General features: G+C 41.8%; 1 protein-coding gene across 1 annotated transcript in view; it reads right to left on the reverse strand.

The window, feature by feature from the left end:
• Positions 1–21,256, reverse strand: part of MARK4 (microtubule affinity regulating kinase 4) — a 3,074,992-nt gene that overhangs the window by 580,793 nt on the left and 2,472,943 nt on the right. Inside the window, exon 17 of the mRNA XM_044080464.1 lies at positions 20,627–20,671. Coding sequence (XP_043936399.1) covers positions 20,627–20,671 — 45 coding nt within the window. The remainder of the gene's footprint in view (positions 1–20,626; positions 20,672–21,256) is intronic.

The raw sequence follows: 21,256 nt of genomic DNA on the forward strand, positions 1-21,256 counted from the left end.
GGTCTCCAGGACTGCTTGCCTAGTAACTATGAACCTGTTGTCATTGTTTGCCAGCCATTCCTTATCTCAGTGCTGATGTAGTTCAGGATATTTTATGCCAATATTACCAGCACACTAATTTTTCAAATGTAACATAGGCAATTTATTCTTCAAGGGCAGCAGATACTGCATTTGTTGATGAAGCACTGAAATTCAAAGTTGTTTTCCAGTTGCAATCTCTGTATTAGTAATAGTTTTCTTTAATATGGAATTATTCAGATGACTTTTACTTATGCAGAGATTGTGCATATTGACTTAGCATATGTTATGAGGTTATTGATATTTGTTAAGCTCTCATAAATACTCTTCTATTTAAACTGTAATATACATGGCTGAATCTTATGGTGATCATTATACAATTTCACATAGTTAATCCAAAGCTACCAATAAAGTAAATGTAATTTAGTTCTTCTTCATAATAATAATGCATGTACACAGCTAACAAAGTGGGTACATCTGCTGGGGGAGGGTAGGGGTCTCTCTGTGGATTTAAGTACCTTATGCTCTTATCACCTGGTCATTTTTAAACAGTATTTAATTTGGTTTTGCAGGACTTTCGTTACTACCGGTATTAATTTTTGACACAGACATCTGAGAAGGATGCAGTCAACAATACAGCTACAACCTTTGGATTTGTGAAGGTCTGTAGATATAAATGTATAAATTATGTATACATAATCTGCCACTGGTTAAATGAATTTTCCATGAATGTGAGTTTCAATGCATATTCTACTGTATTGTTTAGTATAAGGCCATCAGTGTTTGTGCCATAAAATTTGAAATAAAGATTTTCATATCTAATATCTATAATCATTATCAAAGTAAAAAAGAAAATAATAAGCACCCCGACAGATGTGAAACAGTGTTTATGGTAATTGGGGAGAGACAGTCAAGTAGTGGGACACAGAAATGGCTGTGAGAGGGGGGCCTACAGTACCCTGCCTAGGGCCCCATTTGATAATGATCCGGCCCTGGCTGTGTCTCTTGGGAAGTGACAGGAATATGTTCATAGGTAGATACTAGGCTATATGCCCGAAGGCATTTATAAGCCTAGCCAGAATGTGTTGGCTTTCGCCACCCCCTTAGATTAGTTCCCTGTGCCTCTGTCCAGCAGAGCCACTAAAGTGATCCCTAGGGTAAACTTTTTGTTTCCCACCCACTCGTCAAGGTTTCTTTTGAAGAGCGTTAGCGAGGAGCTCTACCTAATGTAGATTGGAATCTTGTTCCAAAGCATGGGAAGTCTCTGGGACAGGAATCTATCCCTCCAGTACGTCCTATTTATTGTTGTGGTGAGGTTTAGATCACTAGAGCGTGTGGCTCGAGGGGATAAGGTTTTCTTTAGGTGGAGCATGTCCATCAATTCTGGTTTGGACATGGCCTTGTATGTCAGGCAGAGATCACCTCTGAGTAGGCGGTATGCAACAGAGTACAGCTTGAGTTTCTTCAATTGTGCTGCATAGGGCCATCTGTTTGAGGCCAGTGACCATCTTGGTGAGGTACTTCTGTGGTCTTTCCAGCTGTTGCAGGTGTCTTGTAAGGTACATCCCAAATGGGGCATTATACTCTATGATGGGTCTGAGTGATGAGCAGAGAGGCACAATGATCTCTTTTGATCTGGATGCAAACCCTTTTGTGATTAGGTGGGCCACGTAGAAGGATTTTCTAACCACTTTGGCAATGTGATTACCAAAGGTGAGATTACTATCTACTTGGGTCCCCACATCCCTTATTACATCTTCCGTATTTAGGGGACTACCACCTATGTGGTAGTTTGTGGGTACTTTGTTTTTTCCTAAGGAGACGACTATGCACTTTTTGACATTTAGCTTGAGGCCATGATTTTGACACCAGGTATCCGTCTCAGCGAGACTCTTTTGGAGGATGTCTGTGTCAGCCGGAGAGTCAATTATAGCCCCTAGTTTGCAGTCGTCTGCGAACTTGGTCAGCCATAGTCCTCCTGTGGTTGCTTGTAACTCTGAGAAGTATATGCCGAACAGGAAGGGTCCTAGGACTGAGCCCTGGGGAATGCCACTTGTAACCGGTTTAGAGTTGGACCTAGCTCCCGCAACTCTCACCATGTGGGTTCCGTCCGTGAGCCAATTGGCAACCCATCTTGTGATGTAGGGGTTTATGTTCAGGCTGGTGAGCTTGTCTATAATACCAGAATGGGGAATGGTGTCGAAGGCCTTAGCGAGGTCTAGGTAGGCTGTGTGTACCACCTTTCCCTCGTCTATAGCCTTGGTAACTGTCTCAAAGAAGTCCACCAGGTTTAAGAGGCATGATCTTCCCTTAAAGCCGAACTGGGTAGGGTCCACTGTTTGGAGGTTCCCAATGTCTCTGTTAATGAGTTCCATGATGATGCAGTTCAAGCTAGTCAGGCTTGGCTTATAGGGCGATAGTTCCCGGGGTCTGTTGTGGGTCCACCTTTGTGGAGCGGAATCACCATTGCTGTGTGCCACTCTATGGGTACATAGCCTGTGGAGAGGCTGAGTTTGAACAATGTGTTTAGGAGAGGGGTTAGTTCGTCTTTGAGCTCGTGTAGGAAGCAACCTGGGACACCGTCCTAGCCTCCCCCCCACCCTGGTCCTGTTGCACTCTTAAACCCAGTCACTCTCTAGTTCTCTAGTAGTCTGTTCAATATGTTAACATGACCACAGAAACATGCTCCCTCTTTTTTTATTAAGTCTTTCTAGAAAGCGAACATGCATCACTGCTTGACAGCACTCATTTTAAACTGATTAAATTAATTTGTACTCCCACTGCACTCTACTCACCCAGAATACAGAGTACTCAGATAACTATGGTTGTAATAAATTGAGAGCAGTGTTGACAGTTGATATGACACACCGACCATATGCAGAAAACAGGGAAAAGACAGTTGATGATGGTGATGCCTGTTAAATGTAGCTAAGCTTTTTGTAAAGGTTGCTGAAGCGATTGATAAATGGATACAGTCCATACTTGGAACACACCAAGGTCTTCAACAATATCCCCCATGTTGAAATTACTGACAAACTCTCCACCCAACATTAGCCCACAAACAATTTGCTGAATATGCATGTTGCTGTCTGAAAGAACACACAACATTAAGGTTAAGGTGTTTGTTTTTGAAAGAAAGACATCACCAGCAGTGTCCCAAGGGGCTCTGTCCTGGGCTCCCTCGTTTTGGTATATGCTTCTCTGGCATAAAACCTGATGCTAATGAACTACGCTTTACCAAGTTTGCTGATGACTGCAAACTGGTAGCAGTTATCAAACCCCATTCTGATACTTCAATTCTCTAGCAAGAGTTAAACCAAAGAAATGGTTGGAATGTTAAGTCATGGGCTTATCCTCAACATCAAGAAATGCAGCATAATCTGTTATGGCAAACCCAGTATTACTACTGCTTACCACCTAATTATATACAGTTTAAACTGGACACAGTCAAAGGCTCATAGGTAGCCACTAGGCATGATGTTAAGGATACCACTGAGGAATACAGTCCAATGTACCACCTGCCCCAGATCATCAAAGGCCACCCACATATGGGGACTCCAGTAATTCCAATCCAACCTGGCCTTATACAGGGAGTATGCATCAGTCAGGACAAACCAAAGTTCCAACACAAGACTGATGAGTCCAAATGTTTAGAGCAATCCCTTCACCTAAATAATTTTATTTCTAAAAACAAAATAAATCGAGTACTAACTCCTCCTCCTTCCTTCATAAAGGGGACTGACTCCATACCATACCTTTTACAGGTTTTATCGGGACAAATGCTTTCATCCTGGTAGACTTCTTCAGATCCAGTACTTAACACTGCTTACTCAAACCTGGATCTGCAGAAGTCCACAAGTACAAATTCTAGATTAGACTGCCTTTAGCAGAGTACTTCCCTAGCAAGCTTTAAAACCAGTCTAGATAAATGAATGGGTGATAATAAAATTTCTCCTGGGGTATGTGGGGGAAATATACTTAATGGAGGATACCTGGGTAATGTGGCTGAGTTTTAAAATAGTGTTTAGTACCAATCTCTGAATCTATAAACAAAAAAGTACTGGAAAGTACTGCTTCAGGGTGAGTTCTGGAAACCACTTTCAAGAAGAAGCATAGGTTCATCCTGAGGTACACCTGATCCTATGGGGGGGCAGATACTAATCTTTGAAGTGTTATGCACAGAGGTGATGCCACTTGAAAGAGATTCCAAGAAGTGGACTTCAATACTAGTAGGCTAAGATGGCAGAAAAACATGCCTTCCAGCATAAAAGTTAAAGTCCCATGGAGTGAGTTTAATGTATTTATTTAGTCTTTCCTTCATTCGTTTAATACTTGTTGAATGGTTAGTCCCAGTGGAAGCCCTGGCGTGATATTCATACTGACTAGGGAAAATTTGGACAAGACACTGGAGAAAGAGACCTATTTTTTTTTTTTTAAGTGCCACGGGAACTTTTACACTCATGAGACACCACCCACTGAAGTAGATGAGATCTCAGTTTAACATCTTATCCAAAGGATGCCACACAGCTGAGTACAGCACATTACTGTGCTGCATTGCAGTGTCAGTAGTGGAAAATTAATCCAAGCTCCTGGTGTGAGAATAGAACCCATGGTCTATTCAACATCAAAATGAGTATGCTACTTGCTCAGCCAGTGACACAGATGGCTTATTCACTATATGGAGGTGCAGCACTCCTTTAAGCAACTAACTGGCACACAATGGACAGAAGCAAATGATACATGTATCCTGACCATAGATAGGTTCTGCTTTCACTTACAAGCTGAACAGCTGGGGTCATACAGGGTAGCATTCCACCCCAAGTGAGAACCAATTTTACTTCAAGCTTCAAGATAACCTCTGAGACCCCAACCAGAACCTTAGCTGAGATGAGTGGGTCTACATCATGAGCAAGGTCCTATGGGGAACTTGCTGATGCCCCAGCCATGGAACATTTCTGGCTAGAATCATTAGAACTTTCTGTTCTAACAAATATTTCAACGTCTGAAATCATGCCCTTCTTGACAAATATGGGGTGATAAGTAAAAGTTTTTTTTTGTCCTTCATCCCTGAATTTTGCTCTAAGGCCAGAACCACTGAGAACTGCAGGAAAACATAAAGAAATCTCTCATTTATTTTATTTTACATTTGTTGACCGGGACAGTCCGACTGGATGCATGTCCATTTTCAGCTGAGGCCCAGGGAGAAAAGCTCCAAGGTAAACTGAAACATTAAAAACATGTTACATTTATAATTTTGACAAAGAGTACATAAGCAAACAATAATAAACATGTTCCACAGGTTAGAGTTAAACCCTGGTAAAAGCCAGGGGTAAATTAAACAGTAGCTGATTAATAGATTTTACACACAATTTAGAAGAGAGCTAGCCTGGCTTGATACAATGACACAGCCATTTAGTGCCAGATGTTGTTTGAGTCTAGTTTTAAATTGACCTAGGGAGCAGAGTAAAGTAATGTCAGCTGGCAGTGAGTTCCATGCTTATGCACTATGTGATGTGGGTGTAATCATGCAGCAGAACAGGAAAGAATGGGTTTTCTCAAACGGCTATGAGGTTAATCTGTGGAGTGTCACACTTCCAGAATACCTGGAACAGGCATCTTTCAAACCTACAACTCCAGGACATGACTGGTATGGTTGCTCTAATAATCCACCAGCTTATTCTCTTACCCATGGATATGACACACTACAAGAGTAAGCCCCTTTCTATGGTATACTACCAGATGAGCACTGCCTCCCTGTAATGGGGTATATGACCTATTCTTTATTAAGACAACACACAATGGGTAGGCTTTTCAACCAGATGAGGAGAGATCCTGGAAACAGCTTTGTCCGGGTCTATATTAGATCAGCGAACGCTGATTGATCGACTTTATTTTAGCAAAAGTTAAAAATATCGAAGCAACAGAAACTAGAATTTTTTCCTAAGGAAAGAATTAGGTTGTCCGTTTCTGTTGCTTCGGTATTTCAGTGCAGTGGTTGAAAGTTACAGGTCGGATTCAGGTAAGTGTGCGATTGTGTGGATGTGAGTGTTAGGGTGGGTTAGGTGAGTTAGGGTTAGGGCTCGGGTTAGATATGTGTGAGATTGTGTGGACATGAGGGTTAGGGCAGATTTAGGTGAGTTAGGGTTAGGGAGCGGGTGATAGTGATGGACCTTAGAGTTAGGGTTTGGGTTAAGGTAAGTGGATAGTTAGTGGTGTGTGCATAGTTTAGTGTGAGTTAGGTGTCAGATTTTAGGTGTATGTGTGTGGATTTCTGTTTGTTTGGTGTTGCTTGTGTTGTGTGTATGTGCTTTGGATCAGCGATTTTTTTCCCTAGGAAAAAAATCGCTGATCTGACAATTCGAGATTGTAAGCTTTCGCTTACATAAGGTCGATCAATCAGCATTCGCTGATCTAATATAGACCCGCTTTGTCCCCATGGCCTTGAGTAACAGAAAGACTGCTTGAAGGTCCAACTTCTGATATAAAGCCCCTGCTGGGGGAGGGGGACTACAACTCTTATAGTGTATGAAAGCCTTGGTAAGCACTCCACCCTGCAAGCAACGCATCCATTATCAGAATCCTGTGTTCGACTGTAGTAAGGGAAATGACACAAACACAGGAACATAAGAGTTTACTAGGCTATCGACTGAGAAGTCATTTCAAGCCTAGCCGTCTCATCCCAATGTAATACCATAGATTTTTTATTTTACATTTGTTGACCGGGCTGGTCCAACTGGATATTGAGTCCATTTTTCAGTGGAGGCCCGGGGAGAAAAGCTCCAAAAATACTTTCATTGATAAACAGAAACTACAGAGAATAACACTTTAGTTCATGAGCATTTACAGTATCAAGTTCTCTCAGGTGCAATTTACTTGTGGACTAAAAATTAGCAGGCAGAAAAGGTGGAAGTACTAGAACTAGATGGAAATGTTAGTCAGGGTTATGCAGGGGCAGAGCCAGCAGGTTCTAAGGAAAGTTTTGAGCTGGGTTTTATGGTTAGAGCAAGTAAAGGATGAGAATCTAAGAGACAATCAGTAAGCTACAGAGTTTAGAGGAGCTCTTGGACAGTTCCAGGTGAGTGGGTAGTGAATCTACAAGAATCAGTTTACAGGGGAATAGAGGTGAGGGGAAAGGGAGATAGGGTGATAAGGGGTAGGTACAAGATTAGTCAGATATAGGACAGGGAGAGTAGGAAGAGAGACGACAGAATTAAGCAGTAGTGAGGGGTTGGAAACTAGATACTCTAGTCAATACCCAGGATTGTATTTAGTAATGACTGCCCATGTCCAGGAGGCTTCTGGGCGCTATCCCTGGTAAGAATTTATTGTGCCTCATCCACTCATCCAGGAACCAAGGTAGCATCTAGGTTGCATACTAATCTGAATGAAATACAGATTTTTTTTCCCTCTCTTCCAGGTCATCTTTGCTATTAATTCCATCAAAGCTCATATGGACTACAAGAGTAAAATAAAAAAAAAAAATTAGATTGTGTGTTAGGTATATCTAAACGGGTCTACTTCTAATGACCGAAACGCCGATTCGCCGACAGTGAAATAACCGACGCCAGAAAACCGACAACACACAAACCCGACAACGCGAAACACCGAACACCATAACACCGACACACTACACGTAAACAACACAGTACACTACAACACATATCCACTAGCCCTAACCCAAACCCTAACCCTAAGGTCCGACACTACCGCACACTCTCCCTACCTGCACCCTAACCCTAACTCACTTACACACCCCGAACCCCAAGCTCCGACACTACCGCACACTCTCCCTACCTGCACCCTAACCCTAACTCACTTACACACCCCGAACCCCAAACTCCGACACTACCGCACACTCACCTATCACACACCCTAACCCTACATCCCTGAGTATTGCACACTTACCTGTCCGCTCCCTACTCCTAAATCCCTCACTATCGCATACTTACCAGGTCGCGCTTACACATTCCCCTTGTCGGTCTTCCGTCTGTCGGGATTCGAGCGTGTCGGTCAACTGCGTTGTCGGTCGTTTCGTGTCGGTTATTTCACTGTCGGCGAATCGGCGTTTCGGTCATTAGAAGGAGACCCATCTAAACATATCAAATCCTATATTTGTACTTTTAGCCTTCTATAAGGGGAGAAACCATATGTTACTAGAGTATGCATCTGAGGAAGAAAGCATGATAATGTACCGCAAAGAAAGTTTTTGTACCTATCTTTCTGTTTTAACTACTGAGATAAAAGGAAGTCCACACTTACTGATTTATCTAGATCCACTCACTAACACAGCACTAGCAGTCATACTTAAAGATCATAGGATCATCAAACAGCTAGGGGAAATGGCTCACCACTTTGTTGGCTAGTGATGTCTAACACTAAGAGATGATAATTAATACGTGGTGGTTCTGTACACACTAACACCTCAAAGCCCAATGCAACACCCACATCACTAGGCATGTGTACTCCACCATAAAGATGATGTAAACCATAAGGCCCACAACACATATCAAAATCTGAGCCTAGACCCTTCATCCTGGTGGTCAAAATCACGATCATGTGGTCCCCCTTCCAGCTCATGAATGACTGTCACCAGACAGCGTCTAGTTCTGCTTCAACAACGTAACCTATAAACAGTCAGACGGTACTTCTCTCAATTTATGGTCACCTCTTGAACTGCAACTGTAGAACTGCCAATACCAATGAGGCTTCCAGAAGCTAGACATGAAGGCAGAGGAACATAGAGATTCTGCTGCTGAAACTTTTCAGCTGCAATAGCCAATACCTTGGTAAATACTCCAGTTGTTACGGAAAACCCAAATGTCAACACTCTGTATTGGAAGATATGCCTACCCCGGAGAAGCAGAGGGTCTCCTGCACTGATTCCATACAGTGACATGTCAAAAGGTGCCCAAGTCCACAGACGACATCCAACCACAATGTGGCAGCAGGGGTATGAGACCATATGGAACCATAAATACCCAAAATACTGGTTGTAGGTGCTGTGGCCCAGAATAAGGCAGACATTATCCATCTGTTTCCTTTGAGACACGAATGAACTGAAGTAAAACACTTGCCTCTGTTCCAGCTATGAGACAGACTCTACTACTTTTAGCTACAAAATCAGGGCCTGTCCAAACAGCTCCTCCAAAGTGAACTGATATACCACTGCACCTCTTTCTGGCAGATGACAAGTGAGTTTCAGGACTTGCTTTAGAGTGACCTTGTCTAGCACTCACTAGCTCTTTCTGATGATTCTCTACACTGGAGAATATTGCCCCCCCCCACTATGTATCAAACTGGAGTCATGAGCGCAGCGATGTGTCTGGTGGGTGACATCCTCATGAGTTTTCTCTTCTGGAGCTGGCTTAATTCAGAAGAAAATGCTGTGACACGGGAGGAGAATCATAAAGGTCCACCACTGAATTGAGGGCTTGGTTCTTCCTCTGGAGATTACTGGCCAGGTTCAGACAAATCTAGTGAAAGGCCAATTTTCCTTTAAAATGGGTATTACAGGATATTGTTTTTGAGCTTTTCCTAAATGAAGGGTAATCTCAGCAACACGATCCAGCAGACACAGATGCCTGAGCATGTTGCCATGGTCACAGTCAATACAACAATGGAAAAAGTGGAAGACCACAAGAGACGCCACTATCAAGGTCTCAAAAATATTTTCTTAAGCCAAGACACAGAGAGGACCTTCAATGTTTCCCAGTGCATTTTCCACTATGGATGCACAGAAGTTGGACAAGTGAGCTGAAAAACTGAGCAGGGTAAGACATAACAGCACCCTCCTAACACACCTACCCAAAGACATAAGAGGACCCTCCTAACACACCTACTCAAACAATAAACTCCTTGTCGGCTATCACTCTTATAAGATATCAGACCTATGGCTCCTGAAAATAGTGCAAAGGAGTTTGTCTGTAGATGTAAAGAATGTCTACTATGTATTTGCTTCTTGTTATCATAGCAGCATGATCACGGTGTCTACAGTCTTCCAGAATTGTATCTTTAATGACTAACTCTGTGGAGAGAACACAGTGTTGATTATGCTTCTTCTACAAATACACAGCAAAACATTTTGGAGGACATGAGATGGGCAATGAAGCCAGTCCATTGTTGACATCATGAACATTAAGGTGACCCCAAAAGGTGTGTTCACCCAAAGTGGAAAACTTCACGTATCTGTCCTTCTGACTCCTTTCTAGTGCCTGAGAGGTAGAAGTCCCATGCTTTCCACTGACCCAAGTTATATGTTCTCTTGTGGTTTTATTACAAGTTGAGAATATGAAAGAAGACAGTAAGATATGTGTGAGCAATCAACAGCAAATAAACAAAGTTACAACAGTACTCGGCATACTGCTCGACTGCACACATTTCTGCAGAATGTCCAGATTTTTGCCTCAAATATTTGGTCTGTTCCTCATAAAATCTGTAGTTTTCTGGAACATCATGGAGGATTGCAGTTATTAAATAATGAACACATAAGGACATATAATAGAGTTTTAGATTTCTTATCTTTCAGAAAATGCATGCTAACACAAATCCTGTTATTCTAAGTATATAGGAGCAATCCACAAAGAAAACTGATGGTCTCACCACGATGTAAATGATGAATAGGCACCAAGTATATAGGAGCAATATTTAAAAATCTGTCCTTATTTTTGGGCCTTTGTCCCCCCCATTATTTTAGGCTTTGTCCAGATTTCTTGCTTTAAGAGGTTGACAGGTATGGTACATAAGATTTTGAGATGAAGCAAGACAAAAGGGTGGTATGACAGAATCAAGGGAAGCAGAAATTTAGTATGCGTGTGGGAATAACATGTAGAGAGTGAAGTAAGGAAAATAGTGCAGAATTTAACAGGGATAATCATTAATAAAGGAAATCAAGGAAATAAAGGACAGCGGTGGAAGTACAAAGAAAAGGGACACCCAAGTACATGGACAAGTCTATAAATGACCGCTTTCATTTGTAAACATAGGTCTGCGAAATGAAAGGTTTCCAGACAGCCTAAATTACTTCTGACACCCTGCCCAGAAGATTCAGTGGGGTTAAAGTGTGTACATAAGGTGCTAGGACCCAAGATGGCGATGCTTGTCACCCTATCTAAGGGGGAACACTGAGTAGGATCAAAAAGTTTTCCTGATCTACCAGGGACATAACGGGCCAATAAACCCTTTTTGCTTAACGTGAGATGACCAGAATTAATTATGATCTTTCTTCTGCAAACTTTGGGAAGTCTCATCTGAATAAAGGATTAGCAGAAAAGTACACAGCCTCTCTCTTTCCACAGGAAGTAGAAAGCATACACTGCTACTGTGATCTGCTGCACCAAACAGAACCAAAAGAGAACCAAATTCTCTTGAATGGCAACATGGCAGCCTATTTCTAGAAGACTGTGACCAGATAAGGCTTCAGAATTCACAACCACAGCAGAGGACTAGAGGAACACATTAGACAGTATGGCATCTCATTCGCTTTCTCTTCAATGTGAACCACTTACAGAGATATCCCTATTCACAGTTCACTGCCAAACATAGATCACCTCCTTGCACAAGGGATACAACCGCATTTGACCAAAATAAGAGTGGCCACAGGAATAAAAAATAATCTGAAAGACATTTAGGATCAAGAACATTGTTTACAGCTCCAAAAGGTTGATAGGGATCCACCTCCACAAGGAGTATCATGGTTTTTGAACTGATCTGTAAGGTGTTCAGGTACTTGCCCCATCATACCAGCACAGCTTGTGTCATATGTCTCATGAGACAGGTTCAGGGACAGGAACTGTAGGTCTAGGCAGAGGATGCTGGGCATTTGTCCACCTCTCCAGGGTGTGGCAACAGGGGTCTGAAAACAGGTTAAAATCTGAAAGTATATGGGGCTTCTGTAGCTACTGGCACCTCAAACACTAGTGTAAACCCTCACCCTCAGGCATGTATAAGGCGCCCTTAAAATCATAGCAGCCACAAGTCAAAGTTGGTTCTTGTCCTGAACTCTGAGATTTATCCTGACACAGGATATCACACCATGTGTTCTTTGGCCTTTTCCACAGACTGAAACAACCAGCACTGAAAATGTCTGGCTCTGCAACAATAAAGACAATTTGCTGAAATACGCCTACAAAGGACTTCTTTCACTTTATGGTACTGCCACGGACTGCAATCATAGGACCAACCAGTGATGGCATGTTTTACAAGGTCTCACTCTACAGAGCTATAATAAGCTAGTTGTTCTTATAGCGGAATGAAAATGTCTTGCTAGTGATTAAAGCTACAACCAAAAAGAAAAATCTGATGAACAGTCTGCAAGAACTTGGGTTTCAAAATGAATCTATTTACTCCATCAGTTAAAGTTGTTGCATCCATGTACTAATTTGGACTTCAGAACTGACACTGACAAAAAAAATGTGATTAAACAGTGTATTTCCTGTCATATGACTTAGATCATGTGACTGCTAAGAATACTCCAAATAAATACTTTATTGAAAATCACTTAAAACAGCACCTGGCACTTCTAGGCCGTCTCCCATCCAAGACCAGTCCTGACTACTTTGTTTCCAGTATCAGACATATGGTAGGGTAAGGGACTCCAAGTTAAGCAGTGTGGCACACTGCTTGCCATTAAATGGAGCTAGACAACTGGATGGGTACTCATAAATTCACCCCTACTATGACTAGCCTGACGCTCCTTGAAAAGAAAAGTTAGGCATAAGAGTGGGTCTTGACAAGGCAGAAATGGCCTTGCAGCTCAGTGGCCATGTAAATCCTATAATCCTAACAAAAAGATCATAGCCTTTAAAAGTCCCTAAGCTACGAAAAAAGATCAGAAGCATTGCCAGTGGAGACCTATGCCTTGTCTTCCAAGCAATCTGGGACACAGTAGTTTAGGATCTTGTGTATTGGCTGGTGAGGTACAGACCAAAGGAGAAAGTGTATTCTATAACTTGTCTGATCAGTGCTGCATATAACAGGATAATAACCTCTACTGATCTGGATATTCCTGTGGTGAACTGCACCAAGTGGAAAGATTTCCTAACACCTGTTTCTACATGGTGGTCAAAGGACAGTGAATTATCAACTCACTTTCCCAGGTCTCTAACTATATATTTCATTTTAAAGTGGGGGTATTCTCAATGCTATATTTTGACAGATGTGGCAAGGTTGCATTTTTAGCATATAATTTAAGCCCATTTTCAATATACCACTCATAAGTGTTAAACTGCTGCTGGAAGACTTCTGCGTCAGAGAGGGATTTATCAATGACTTTTAGTTTGCAGTCATAGAATCATAGGATCCATAGGAGGTTACTAAGCTAAACGCTCCAAGCCCCGTTCAAGCCTAGCCAAGTTCAACCCCATGTTCCCAAGGATATCTGGTTCAAGCTGACACTAAAATCAGCACCTATTGCCCCTGCCCAAGAGGGACACAAGTGGAACCCCCCCTAGTGAATTTCTGGTTACCCATCCAATTTTCCAAATTACACTTAAATATGGCCAACAAGGGGCTTTGTTTAACATGAATAAAAAGCTTGTTCCAAAGGTGGAGCAACCTCTGTGAGACAAATCTGTCTCTCCGGCAAGTTTTGTTTTGCCACTTACCAGGTTAAGGTCCTCTCAATGAATGAACTGTGTGCCATTTGACTTGCGAATGTGCATTTCCATTAAAGCTGGGTCAGAGACTGCTCTATATGCAAGGCACATGTCGCCTCTGAGCAGACAAAATAAAGTGACACAGAGTAAAGTGACAATGATTTCAGTCTGTCCACATAAGACAGATGTTGAAGACCCTGAATTTTCTTTGTAAGGAACCTTTGTGTTCTCTCGAGTTGCTGCAGGTGTTTGGAAAGGAATATACCAAAGGGAGCACTGTACTCTATTATTGACCTGATAAGGTAAGAGTACAGGGGGGTTATAACCTCTTTTTTTTTATGGAAGAAATGTCCTTACTTATGAGATGAGCAATATAAAATGCCCTTCTTACCACTGTGGAGACACGGTGATTGAAGTTAAGGTTGCTGTTGACCTGTGTGTCCAAGATCTCTCATCACTGACTATGTGCTCAGGGTATTGATGTGGCAGTTTGCAGGAACATCACTCTTGCTGAAGGGGATGATAATGCATTTTTTGCATTAAGTTTAAGACCATTAGTTTGCGTAAGACCTTCTTGCAGGATGTTGACATCTCTAGGAGTTTCAATGATCTGCAGCCATCAGCAAACTGTCTCAGCTACAGTCCTTTAGTTTTAGCCCGTACTTCAAAGAAGTAGATTCTGAACAGTAGGGTCCCAGAACTGATCATTGTGGAACACCACTGCTTACAGGTCTGCTGGAGGAGGTGGAGTCCCCTATTTTGACCATATGAGTTCTATCACTGAGCCAGTTTGCAAACTACCTGACAATATATGGGTTGATATCCAGCTGAATGAGTTTATCAATGATGCCTGAATATAGGATTCTGTCCATGGCCTTGGATAAGTCCAGGTAGACCATATGCACATATCTGTCTTTGTCTAGAGCTTTGGTGACTGTCTCAACGAAGTCCACCAAGTTTAACAGGCATGAGCTCCCCCTTGACATAGCCAAATTGGGCAGGGTCATGTGTTCGGAGATTTCCTACATCTTTGTAAATAAGTTCTACGGCCTTGCAGATAAGGCTGGTCAGGTTAATGAGTCTATAGTTCCCGAGGTCTGTGGATCCACCCCCTTTGTGCAAATGGATGACAGTAACTGCTTTCCATTCCACTGCCACGAATCCAGTGTTTAGGCTGTGACTGAAAAGCGTGCTCAGTGGTGATGCTAATTCTTGTTTTAATCCAAGTAGAACACATGCCAGGATGTTGTCTGGTCCCAAAGAGGATGTTTTAGGCTTTGGAGAGAGTATTTAAGACTTGCTCCTTGGAGTTACTAGGTGGGGGATAAGAGTTGCTCTGGGGTATATGTGGCGGTGACAGGAGAGTGAAGTTTTCACTGAACCCGTCAGCCAACAGGTTTGCTATATCCACAGGTTTTATATATGTAGTGCCATTAACTATAAGTTCAGTGGAAATTTGGGCCTTACCCTTAAGGTTACAAATGTAACTAAAGAATGCCCTGTGGTTATTCTTAGTTAGGGAAGCCAAGTTGGATTCGTAGTTAGCTTTGCAGGACTTCACTAGGAGACTTACTTGCTTGTTTAAGTTGAGGACAGAGTGCTTCCAGTTTTGAGACTATTTCTTCCTACTCTTAGACAGCAACTTCTTTCTCTTTACTGTATAGCCTATTAATGGCAGTTGTCCATCAGGCAGGTTTTTTTTTCCTTGAAGATCTTGCTTTGGTTCTATCAGGTATGGCTGAATCAATACAATTGTGCAGGTGCTTGTATAAGGCACCGGTGTACAACTTAGCACAGGTGTCTGTTCCATCAGTGTTGGGAGGGGCTATGAAGCTATTTAGGCCGTCATGTAAGAGGAAGTAATTGGCTTTGGAGAAATTTTTTAGTCTAGTTGTTGCTAAGGTGGGGGGGTGGGGTTGTGTTATAGTTGCTTCTAGTGAGACTGATTTGTGGTCAAATGTCACCAGGCATGGCTACACACTGGGGGTGGTGCAGCGGTCCCCAATGTTGGTAAGCACCAGGTCCAGAATGTCTGAGCCCCTTGTGGGTGGGTCAACCAGCTGGTCCAGGGCATTGGCATTAATGATGTCCAGGAACCTTTGGGCAAGTGAACACATATAATTTGCCCAGTCTATGGAAGGGTAATTAAAGTCACCTAAAACCAAGGTGTTTGGTTGTATCTTGAGTGACTCAACTAGATCTAAGTAAGCTGAGTGTATGTCCTGATTCATGGAGCGAATCCTAAGCTGGAAATGGCTCGAAGATGGGTCTTGCCTATAGTCAGATGCATCTGAAGTAATTCAGGGGAATTGTGCTCTTTAACTCTAAAGGTGTATTCACCTTTAATGAATATTGATACACCACCTCCTTTAGTTCTCACAACTTCAGTTTGTGGTCTGAACATGTGGAATGAAATGTAACCTGGTATAGCTTGGGTGATGATCTCAGCCTTAAACCAGGTCTCAGTGACTGCACAAATGTCGGCATCTTCCAGGGTGAGGACTGCTTCCAGTGAGTGCAGTTTATGGTTTCGACTCCTAGTGTTTAGCAGCATAACCTTGAGGTTGTTTTTAGAGGTAAACATGGTTAGTCATAGCTCTTGTTTTTAAGTCTGTAGATTAGAGAAGTAAATACTGAATAAAAGCACTCCTAGCCCTGTGGGACACCAATGGACATCTTTATGTTCTCTGACGCTGCCATTGCCACCCACACCTTGTGGGTTCTGTCTTGGAACCCCATATGTGAACTCCTGCAAACAGCAGTTGCAAGTAATAGGAAAATGACAGGTTTTGGTAATAGGTCAGCTTATTCTGAGACTGCATGGCAATGTGATGTATGGCTGCCCAAAGCATATGAACTCCTGATAAAAAATTTGAATTGCAGTCTGTACAGAGTATGTATCCAGATAGAGAACCCATCAAAGATGGTCTTCAACATTAAATTTCAAAGCTCCACTCACTTTTAAAACCCATCCCATAAACCCAGTATTCATTAGTCATATTTAAGCCATAAAAGAAGAATGGGAAGATTTCCTTTTCACCATGACAGACTACCTCTTCTTTTTTCATTCTTAGTCGTAAGGCTTTCTCATTAATAGCTACACTGTCTAACTGAACTGGAATATATTCAAGGAGGTGGCTACTATGGATATATACACAGAGTCCATGATTGCCTACATATCAAAGTGTGTGGATGATATGACAGTCAACAGGAGCATCAACACATGAGCGAATTAGAAACCTCAAGTGGAGTGTAAGAGCTGTTGAAGGCATGTAATGCTGCCTTTAAGTCTAAAGACAAAGATGTCCTTAGGGAAGTCAGAGTGAAACTAAGTAGAGGAATAAGAGAGGTTAAGTATTATTATGCATGCTAAGCATTAAGGACAGAAAATTCAGGGTCACTTCTCAGACCTGAGAGACTCCAGGCATCTGGGGAAAGGTATACAATCTATATCAGACTACAGACCCCTACCTTATCGATGTGATGATAACATGGAGCTTCTCAATGAGCTCAACACCTACATCAGCAGGTTTGAGAAGGGAAATAATACAACAGTAACGAAATTGCCCACCAACCAAGATGATGAAGTGCTTCATCTTCACCCAGCGGATGTTCAAAGGGTGCTGCAACGCGTAAACCCAAGAAAGGCAGCTGGTCCTGACAATATTCTGGGCGGGTGCTCAGGGACTGTGCTGACCAATTAGCTACTGTTCTCACTGACATATTCAACATCTCTTTGCATCAAGCCACAGTACCAAGTGCTTCAAGAATGCAACCGTTATACCACTGCACAAGAAGTCTCCACCCTCAAGCCTGAATGACTACTGCCCAGTAGCTCTCACCACCATTGTAATGAAGTCCTTTGAGAGATTGGTCAAAGACTACTCAACATCAAGTTTTCCTGCAACACTGGACCCACTTCAATTTGCTTAAAGAGCCAATCACTCTATGGCAGATGCCATCTCACTGGGACTTCCCTTATCCTTGGGACACCTGGAGAACAAAAACTGCTATGTCCGCATGTTATTTATTGACTTCACCTCGGTCAACAGTCATTCCCCAACATCTAATTCAGAAACTGGTCCATCTGGGTGTTAGCATTCCTTTAAGCAACTGGATTCTGGACATTCTTACTGATAGACCACAAAAGGTATGCGTAGGCAACAACACCTCAATGAGCATCACATTGAATATTGGAGTACCTCAAGGATGTGATCCGAGTCCCCTGCTGTTCACCATGCTGACACATGCCTGCATCGCTAGGTACAACACAAATCACATTATTAAGTTTGTGGATGACACTACACTGGTGGGTCTCATCAGCAATGCTGATGAAAACACCTACAGAGAGGAGGTGAAACAACTGATTGTCTGGTGTGACAACAACAACCTGGCTCTCAATGCGAATAAAGCAAAGGAGATAATAGTAGACTTCAGGAAGAGACACAAGGCTTATTCTCCACTCACAATCAAAGGAGAAACAGTGGAAAGGGCGAAGAGCACCAGGTTCCTGGGGGTGCATATCGCTGAAGACTTGTCTTGGTCAATAAACACTAATCACGTTGTCAGGAAGGCACAACAGCGTCTACACTTTCTAAGACGGCTGAGAGAGCAAAACTACCACCTTCAGTTCTCACAACCTTCTACAGGGGTACCATCAAAAGCATCCTGACTAGTAATCTCTGTGTGGTATGGAAACTGCATGGTTTCAGATCGCAAATCTCTCCAGAGGGTGGTAAAAGTGACAGAGAGAATTATGAGGTCTCCACTCTCATCTATCCTGGACTTGAACACTGCTAAGTGTCTCAGCAGAGCCATGAAAATAGTCAAAGATTGCACTCACCCTGCCCATGGTCTGTTCTCATGTTTATCTTCAGGTAGGAGTTACTGTACTTACATTGCAAAACCACCAGATTTAACAGTAGCTTTTTTTCCACAAGCCATCAGACTTCTGAACTCCAGTAATAACCTACACTATGCTAGTCATGGAGGTCTGGAGTAACAACGCTGAAGTAATTCACAGACATATGCAAAAAATCTATAAAAACTCTATGAAAGTACAATCTTATACCTTATATGCAATATTAACAATGACAACTTAAACTTCTGTGCAATATGCCATACTGTGCAATTTGAAATCTGTCCGAGTCTGATCTGTGCAATATATCACCTGTGCAATATTTTGGGTACTAATGAAGACGTGTAAGTGGAACAGTCTTGGTGAATGTCAATGTACTTGTTATTGCACTGCATAAATGTCTTACTGTTGTTATTGCTGGATTAGCTTTAGTATATGTGTTACTGTTGTATTAATATTACCAGTATATGCTGTATGGACACAGAGTTCAAAGTAACGCAATTCCATTCATTTGCACTGTTGTGCAGTTTGAATGACAACAAAGTTTACTTTGACTGTAACAGTAGGATACCTACAATAGTTTGAGATAAAAAAAAACAAAACAAAATGTGTGGTTTTGAAAAGTACATTAACATACAAATACCATGGTAATATTATCTTGCTGTAGCGTGCAGATCCTGCTAGCCACATGACCCCAGGCTTGAAACACAGCCCTGAGCTAAGCAACAGTCCCTGCAGTTTCTAATGTATTATGAACACAAATCTGTACATATAATGAACAACAGAGTACCTTCTTTGGAATAATATTTTTCAGAAATATAAAGACTTACTATTTTTTAGGTGCCTGGTGGTGCTGCGGTAGCGTTGTTGCCTCACAGTTAGACGTTGCCCGTTCGATTCTCAGTTAGAGCGTCTTCTGTGTAGTGACATGTGTGAATGGGCGTTCCTTCGTTGAAGGTTGTGCGTTAGGCCCGGCAAGCCAGTACGTAAAAATCTACTGCCAATCATTAGCAGGCCAGAGTTCCGCTGTGACGACCCCTAACCGGGAAAAGCCGAAAGACACAAACACACACATGGGTCTATGTTGCTTGCTCAAAATCCCCAAATCTTGAACAAGCAACATAGACACCCATAAGAGCAAAACTGCACTATCGGGAAAGTACATTATCACGAAAGCTCGTTTTCCGAACCGGCAAAAAACAAAAGAAATACTGATAAAATCAGTATTTTGCAGGGGGGCAAGCCCCTCTGCACCCCCCCCCCATATGGGGGCCTGTGCCCCCCACACACCCCTACTTAAATATACCAACTCCGAGATCGCACTACATTGCAGTAACAGGAAATATTCCCGTTATACGCTGTATGCAGATCTCCATGCAGTCCGGTTGAGCTTTCACAAACTCGATCATATAGGGTCTGCCATATGAAGTTCAAGATTGTGGGAAGTCGACCAATTGCAGTAGACCCAGTAGATCCACATATATGTATATATATATATATATATATATATATATATGTGTGTGTGTGTGTGTGTGTGTGTGTGTGTGTATGTATATATATATATATATATATATATATATATATATATATATGTGTGTGTGTGTGTGTGTGTATGTATATATATATATATATATATATATATACATATATATATATATATATATATATATATATATATATATATATATATATATATATATAGATAGATATATATATATATATATATATATATACATATATACACACACATATATATATATATATATATATATATGTGTGTGTATATATATATATATATATATATATATATATATATGTGTGTGTGTGTGTGTGTGTAGTAAGTGATTATGCCTGACATGGCTCTTGACGCTTGTAATATACAATATCAACAAGCAAGTAGAGTACATTTTTCTGATTGCTCTTAACAAAGCTCCTTTGCTGACATAAAACTATTAAGGGAATGCTGCAAATTCATGCAGGAACCAAAAAAGACAAATTACAAATGCTGTAACGCTGCTGTTTTCCAGTAGTATGCAATTTTCACATTGTTGCAGTACACCTTATGCAACACAATAAAAAAGGATGAGGGATGCAGCACAAAATAGCTAACGTCAAGGAAATTAAGACCGTGTCAAATACAGTCTGTCACTACACATACCTTGTGATCGGAGATCTCCGGATTCTCTCAGGTTCGTCTGCGACCCTCAATAAGGAAATATGAAAATATAAAATTAGAGTATAAAGGTGGCACCAGCAATCAGCCTAGTAATAATCACATGCCAAAGCTCAATAGCACTTATGAAATACATGATCTACAGTTGTACTTACTGGTTTTGTTCTGGTAGGGAAAAAGGCACGAACTTCCCAAATTCTCCAACCTCCCCCCAAAAAAACACACACACTTGCGCAAACAGATCACATATCAGTATACCCGTTTATGCTGCTTATATGCCTAAATGCCTATGTTCAGCTGTTGCAGAGTGGTATATGACTAGCTACCTCTCCAAGATGAAAAACTTCACTTTGCAAGCTGCAATTCTTTGCAACACACAAACAGCATCTAAAAGTAATATTTTATAGGTTCATAGGTAGGTACTAGGCTATCTGCCCGAGGGCATTTATAAGCCTAGCCAGAGTATGTCAGCTTTCGCCGTCCCATTGATTAATTAACTGAGCCTCTGTCAAACAGAGCCAATGAAGTGATCCGAGGGGTGTATTTTCTGTTACCCATCCACTCGTCAAGGCTTCTCTTGAAGAGCGTTAGTGAGGGACTCTTTTAAAGCAATAT

Source organism: Protopterus annectens, chromosome 1.part0, assembly GCF_019279795.1.
Source record: "Protopterus annectens isolate FY-2018-M chromosome 1.part0, PAN1.0, whole genome shotgun sequence".
NCBI classification, from domain to species: Eukaryota; Metazoa; Chordata; order Ceratodontiformes; family Protopteridae; genus Protopterus; species Protopterus annectens.